Source organism: Medicago truncatula, chromosome 8, assembly GCF_003473485.1.
Source record: "Medicago truncatula cultivar Jemalong A17 chromosome 8, MtrunA17r5.0-ANR, whole genome shotgun sequence".
In the NCBI taxonomy this organism is placed as follows: domain Eukaryota; kingdom Viridiplantae; phylum Streptophyta; class Magnoliopsida; order Fabales; family Fabaceae; genus Medicago; species Medicago truncatula.
Window position 1 is genome coordinate 29,505,915 of NC_053049.1, and position 7,844 is coordinate 29,513,758.

General features: G+C 33.7%; 1 protein-coding gene across 1 annotated transcript; it reads right to left on the reverse strand.

The window, feature by feature from the left end:
- Positions 1 to 896: 896 nt before the first annotated feature.
- Positions 897 to 4,185, reverse strand: LOC112417131 (probable receptor-like protein kinase At2g23200). The gene is made up of 9 exons (XM_039829108.1): positions 4,182 to 4,185; positions 3,673 to 3,857; positions 3,461 to 3,580; positions 3,094 to 3,303; positions 2,594 to 2,653; positions 2,309 to 2,416; positions 1,720 to 1,815; positions 1,352 to 1,614; positions 897 to 1,234 (listed from the first exon to the last, which is right to left on the reverse strand). The coding sequence occupies exons 1-8, from the start codon at positions 4,183 to 4,185 to the stop codon at positions 1,360 to 1,362; spliced, it is 1,038 nt and encodes a 345-aa protein (XP_039685042.1). The 3' UTR covers positions 897 to 1,234; positions 1,352 to 1,359.
- Positions 4,186 to 7,844: the final 3,659 nt, after the last annotated feature.

A 7,844-nucleotide genomic window follows, 5' to 3' on the forward strand; every position in this document is an offset into this window, starting at 1 on the left:
TTAATTAATTCATTAATTGATTTGCATAAGGATTTTGATATGTACTTGCCGATCCTTGTAGCATTGCTAAGATGCTAAAATGATTGGCTTTATATATGTTGTTTTGTAGCTAACGTATAAATTTCAACAATGTAACCAATTTAATTACAACAAATGTATATTTTATTCTTATAACTTATTAGATTTATTATTTTATACACCTCATAAAAGTTACGACGTAGAATATATTATGGGTTCTTCTATTGACAATTGTGCCGAGACTAGTTATACACATATATACTTCAGTTGAACTTAACTAAAACAGTTAAGGAAATTGGTGATCAGGTTGAAGCAATCGAACTTAAGGTGCATCCAGAATTGAGTCGACCCTTGACAACACTTCGCAGCACACCAATACCATGTTAGTTGTAGTCGGTGGAAGTGGTAGAAAATTTGTAGATTATATTATTCTTGCCACATTACTTCTTTCGTTTATGAAATGTTATATGAACTAGTCACAAACTCGTGCTTCGCACGGGTTGAATTATCTTTTTTCGGAAAATTTTGTTATAGAGGAATAGATTATTACAGACAAACACAGATTTGTTAATATGCTTAAAAGCAAACTGATCCCAAACAAAGATATTATATGCATATAAACCTAAAAAAACATGAACCATCAACTTAGATAGAATGATTTGACACAATTTTTTGAGGGAAAAAGACTTCCTTAAGACCAATGCTATGCCATGCTAATATATTACATATATATTTATCTTTTTTCAATTGCTTTTTTCTTTTCTCTTTTTGAGCCCTTTCATTTGCTACATTGCTCTGCATTTTCTGAAAATCACCAAGTTTGCATTTTTTTTCCTTCTTCTTCCTACTTTTTGAAAATATATGATGTTATATATTGGCATAACAAATTTGTTACCATGATAACCAATCTGACTTCAAATTATATACATGACAGCATAACTGCTTTTGTTACTACTATGCAAAAATAATTTATTCCAGTTAATATGAAATAAAAAATAATCCTAGGGTCAAATTCAAAGCACAAAACTTGTAATAAAAAATTATATGAAATAAAAAAATTGGTACATATATCTAAACTTAATATCAGGACGCAAATGATTATGCCATCGCTCTCTACACTGCTTGCCAACCCTTCCTTCTAACTTCTCAGCTATTTGAGCCCATTTTCTTTCACTGCCAGAAGTTGGTCTACTCCACTCTCACCATGATACAGTGGCTGAAAATGATAATCATAGTATACTACAAAACTCAACCAACAATTTTAAAGAAAACAATATTGCAAGATCGAAAAATTTGAGCTAAAAAGTGAACCTTAAAGCAAGAGTTCTGATACCTGTTTTGTCAATTAGTGGTATAGAAAATTGGATAGAGACTCAAATTGCCTAAGCTATAAAGAACCATTAAATTAATGACATCAATCCAGCCATTAGAACCCCCATCATTTGAATTTTTCCCAGCAAGGTCTCGAAATCTCAAATTCCCTGTATCGGCTAACAGTGCATATATTACACCATCCATGTGGCCTTTTCCAATCACACCTACCACCCTTTTACAGTTATTCACAGCCTTGCTCCGCTTCAGAGACCATGCAAGATACTGCAGAACAGACAAAAAATAATATTGTTTACTTGAGTTGTAGAACTTGTCACATGCAAAAGGATAATGTGATGCAATTTTTGAGTGAGAGGAAGAAAAACTTACAGTATCCCGTTCATGTATAAGAGGTGGCAATAAGGATGGATATGAAAAACTGAGCTGCTCATAAGGCTGAAGTGTAGCATCATCTGAACTTGCTTTCTATAACTAATACCAAGATTTGGCTCTTTAGTTTTTCAAATAACTACTACTAAAGCAAACTGTTGCATAGATTATATGCGAATCATAGATATTTATGCATCTCCTTAGTTGAGAGTTTTATATATAATATACATATAAACACTTTGAGTACATTCATTATGCAACAGTTTAATTGACCCAATTAATAAAGTACTCGGAATATGCGTAGGTTCCAAGGATACCCCAACCAAAACCGTAGCTTAGTAGGGTGCCTACAGAGCAAAAATCTTAGCTAAATGGGGAAAGATCAAAACAAAGAAAACCTAAGCCTCTCATTTAACCTAAAAACAAAACACCGACCTTGAACATGGCACACTGCGGGAAGAGATCCTAGAAGCTCTACCCGGAACAGGACTAAATATCATTTTAAAAGGGGATCAAGCATATAAAAGCAGGACCTGTAACATAAAAGATAGTAAAAATTGAGATTGACATTCTAGGCAAGAGAAGTAACCTCAAGCTTATTTGTAGAAATCTCTGATGAAGATGTTATTCCACGGATAACTATCGTCAATAAACTCAACTTCTGAGTCCAATTCAAAGCCTTCCATGCTCTCTGAAGCTACAAAACAGATTATGTAGACTCCATCATCCTAAGATCATACATAATACTTCAGCTGTTTCCAAAGAACATACATAATACTTCAGCTGTTTCCCTTGTTTCAAAATTTCACCAAGTGCAATACTCATTACAATCCCTTATTCCCCCATAAAAAATATCGAGACCATAGAATACTACCATGTGAATGTTGAATCTCTTAGATGCAACATGTAACTGAGGTGCTAAAAATATATCCGCCTACAAATGATAATGAACGTGTTAGGTTATATATAACTATGACAGACAACATTAAGACAAAAATATATTCCAAGAAAGATGCAAATCTATTGCTTATTTCTACAGATAACCTTATTAATTTCCAAAAACTTGTGATCTGACTTTGGAGCTGAATAGCATTATAATTTAAAATATCCGAAGATAAGTACATTTATTAAATTATACATCAGTGACCAGACATGAAAAACTGACGTTGCTAGCCAAGATTTTTCGGCTACTGCACACACAACAAATGTTCAAATATAATTAAATGTCACTAAATTTTCAAAATAGATGAAAATGCAGAGAAATTTCACGGCAAAACCCAAAGTATATTCAGAAATGCACATGTAGCAAACAAAATCTGATTGAAGCGTTGGTTCATGACACAAAACACAATCACAAAAATCACAATCACTTACTTGAAAGACCAAAATCCGAAATCTTCGGTGTAAGATCTTTGTCAAGGAGAATATTGCTTGCTTTTGTATCCCTATGAATGATGGGAGGCCTGACTTCTTCGTGCAGAAAGGCAAGCCCGCGTGCAATGTCAACACATATTTTACATCGTGTTCGCCAATCAAAGTAGATACTACTGTGACCTCCAACTGAAGAGAAGAGGAAAAGATCATCTGAGTAATTTTGAGAATCAAAGATTAGACAATAAAGCATCCATGAATTTGGAAAAATTCATTTACCTAGAAGAGTTTGTGAAAGGCTATTATTCTCAAGGTAATTGTAGACTAATATCCTGCTATTTCTTTCAACACAACAACCATACAACTTAACCAAATTTTCATGCTCTACTTCAGAGATCACACTAATCTCCGTCAAGAACTCTTTCGCCCCTTGTCTTGATTCAGCTGAAAGAACTTTTATAGCAGCAAGTTTTCCATTTTTCAGTCGTCCCTAATCATCCACACCGTAATACAATTAAGGTTTCATACTAAACGATAAGAAAAGGAACGAAAAAACAACGATCATGTAGTAGTCTAGATTACCATGTAAACAGAACTAAAACCACCCTCTCCAATTTTATTGGCAGGACTAAAATTATCAGTCGCCTTACTTAGTTCTTTCTTCTCCTTCAATTCGAGCTTCGGTAAAGACAGGGATAGATATGCTCTTTCCAAACTGCAGCTGCAAAGTTCTTGATTATGAAGTATCCATCTCCTTTCCACAGGTCCTGAAAACAAAGCAAAAAAGAGGCATGTGAATTTAAATTACGCTAAAGTTTTTTATTTCCCTAATCCATTCCCTTTGCTTCATATGCAACTCGGCAAATGAGGCATGTGAATTTAAATTATCATTGGGTGACTGTAAGGTGATAAAACACAAATAAGGTGACTGAATAGGTGACTCTAAGGTGATAAAACACAAATAAGGCTAACAAAAGAAATAAAACGATAAAAGCTATAAAAACAAATTTAGTTGCAAAATCTGGGAGTCTGTAGTGAAGCATATTGAGATTTTAAAGATGGAAAGAACATTTGACAATGGTCTCATGTACCCATTCAGAAGCAGCAGTTGCAATTGAATCATTCAGCACAACAACAAAAGGGTCCCAAAGACAAACATAATCACAACAAAAAACATGCCAGAAAAAAAAGATCATCTTTACTTTGAAATTTTGAACTCAGAATCACCAAACAAACCAATCCACCCAGAATTACCAAACAACATAAGCAAAAACCAAAATTTTGCAAACATGATGAAATAAACCAAAAATTGCAAAGAAACAAAACAAAACCGAAAAATTAAACCCTTAAGATCAAAACAACAACTTTCTGCAGACATGCAACAAAAATCACCTTTGAATGAAAAAAAATTAAAGGGAAAAACAAAACCCTAAATTGCAATCAGATGGGAAAAACAAAAATAAACCACAAAATGGAAAAAAAAAAACTCATTCAGTGCAAGACATGAAGGTAAATCGACATAATCAGAATAAGCAGCGGAAAAATTCGATTTACTTTCCTTGGATCATTACGAATTGAAACTTGAACCAGTGATTCGATTGTTACCTTAATTCGGTTGGTCTGAAAAACGAACGGTGGAATCTGCGAACCGATATCACGATCACAGCCAAGCAATTAGCAGAGCCTCTATCAAGTCCACACGAACAGTGCTCTTCCAAAACCTCGGTGCTAGCCAAGAAGACGGAAGTCAGAGAGCTTGGGTTTCTGCAAAAGAACGTAACCGCAAACTGTTGCACTAGGGTTCTATTTATAGAACTCCTTATGTGCTTTGCAAGTCAAACTCGTTTTTGACTTCATTAAGCCCAATACGAGTTTAGTAAACTTTGCTAAATCATTAGCATTATTTACTAAGCGCACCCTTTATAAGTCGTACTTATACATATCTCTTTTGACTGTTCTTTGTGTGTGACCCTTTAGGTTCTAGTCACGTTGGCAATAATATTAAATCTAATGTTTAATATTATAAACTATGAGCGGTGTCTAGCAACACATCATGGCTACCCAAGTGACAAGAATGTCAAGTGATCTGACGAAACCTTTCATGATAATACATATGTGTATAATTACCCCTTTGTCTCAATATCTTCATTGATCCCAAGGCATAGATAGTGTCACCCTTGTATAGATCAATGTTCATTTATCTTGATTCCGAAATATACTATTTAACGAATAAGTCCAATATCTTATATTGACTTAGTTCGGCATGGCCATGCATATTTATAGTCATATTTCATCAAGAGGCCTAAAGATATATCTCCTGTTTATGAGGAGGGACAAATCCCATCTAGGACACTCATGACCCTCAGCATGATTCATCAAGTGCTCATCAACCAACGTTATTGTTATCCTTTTACAGACAACGTTAGAATGGCAACAAAGCACTTGAGTCCACATCTAGAGATCATAGTGGTTTCAGGTCCAAGAGCGATATACATTATTATCATTGTGAGAATATCTTATGACAATTTCATAACTTACTATGTAGTATTCTCACATTGGGTCAATCCAATATAAATATTACTCCTAATATTTATATCTATGTATAGACTTGATATCTCATATCTATGACCCATGAGATGCGGTCATCAGTCTACATACATAATAGTCTCGACGCTTTATTATTATCCTTTATTCATATTAAAGCTTTGACTACGGATACATTTAAGAATAGCGTTCTATAAGATAATGTAATCTCATGATTAAGTCACACTTAATATATTATTACACGAACTATCTATTCTAAGGACTTTATTAACATTATCTAAATATAATAAAGAGTGCCATATATTATTCAATAATAAAAGTCATGATACATAAGATAGGTTTAACATAAACTATTGGCCTCTAGGGCTTACACCAACAAGACATTCATGGTCTTAGATTCATAAAAAGAGAAGGAAATCACCTTTGATGATGAAGAAGAAGAAACAGTGCTTTTCACTCTCCAACCGCGACACTGAACAGGCAAGGAAATTCTGGAAATGAAATGAAATGTTGAAATCATACCACTCCATATATATATAGGGAAAATGCAACATTTACTAATTTACCAAAATACCCCCATAAGGGCAAAATGGTAAAAAAAAAAAAAGGGGACAAGAATTGTCCTATATAGTAAGTAGATTCAGTTGTAACGTTTTCATTTTCCTATAACAACACTTCAAAGAATGTAATATTTGATGGGCAACAGAGCATGCGGTCAGTCTCAAATACCTCTGCAAGTCTATAAGAGTCACATGCATTTTCTTCGAGAGACAACTCGGGTAGTACAACTTCAAGCCATGTTGATTTTGATGAAAGTAGCTTTATTCATATGAATACCTCATATAAGCAAGTAGTTGCACCGATCCAAGCCTACACAGAGGTAACACTTTTTTATAAAATGTTTATTTTTGTGTTGGCATTAAAATTATTGTAGTGTTCATCATGTTTCAGCCATGTATGTATATATCATCATTGATGTAACTACTTTGAATAAGTATGAAGAGTTGATTCGTGCAATTGATTGCATGTTTGGACTGAATGACATGAAAGGTTGCGAAGGGAAACATTCCAGGTTGTGTGACTGCGTTGAAGAAGAAACATCGGGCATATTGTGGGCTCTTGAACTAGGGACTTATACTATTATAGAGAGAGATTTCAAAGTTTTGATTAACAATTGTTTAATGAGTCCAGTGATGAACTTGAGGTGGTTTGAATTTTGAAGGAATGTAGTATGATTATGCTTGCTAACAATTTAATAAAGATTAGTTTCATTTACATTATAAGGAATCTTCTTATATATTAAAGTTAACACATAAGCTTATTTTAGCCCTAATTTTAACCTAACCCTAATGCATTAATTTTACTGTTTTAACCCTAGCTCACACCTATTCTTCTCATACCTCTCTCCCTTTCTTCTTATATATTAAAGTTAACACATAAGCTTATTGTAGCCCTAATTTTAACCTAACCCTAATGCATTAATTTTACTGTTTTAACCCTATCTCACACCTAATCTTCTCACACCTCTCTCCTTTTTCTCTCACACCCGATACCACTTCATCATCGGAACACATAAGCTTATTTTAGCCGTAATTTTAACCCAACCCTAATGCATTAATTTTATTGTTTTAACCCTATCTCACACCTAATCTTCTCACACCTCTCTCCCTTTCTTCTTATTATATATTAAAGTTAACACATAAGCTTATTTTAGCCCTAATTTTAACCTAACCCTAATGCATTAATTTTACTGTTTTAACCCTAGCTCACACCTAATCTTCTCACACCTCTCTCCCTTTCTTCTTATATATTAAAGTTAACACATAAACTTATTTTAGCCCTAATTTTAACCTAACCTTAATGCATTAATTTTACTGTTTCAACCCTAGCTCACACCTAATCTTCTCACACCTCTCTCCCTTTCTTCTTATGTATCTTCTTATATATTATATATTAAAGTTAACACATAAGCTTATTTTAGCCCTAATTTTAACCTAACCCTAATGCATTAATTTTACTGTTTTAACCCTAGCTCACACCTAATCTTCTCACACCTCTCTCCCTTTCTTCTTATATATTAAAGTTAACACAAGCTTATTTTAGCCCTAATTTTAACCTAACCTTAATGCATTAATTTTACTGTTTCAACCCTAGCTCACACCTAATCTTCTCACACCTCTCTCCCTTTCTTCTTATGTATCTTCTTATAT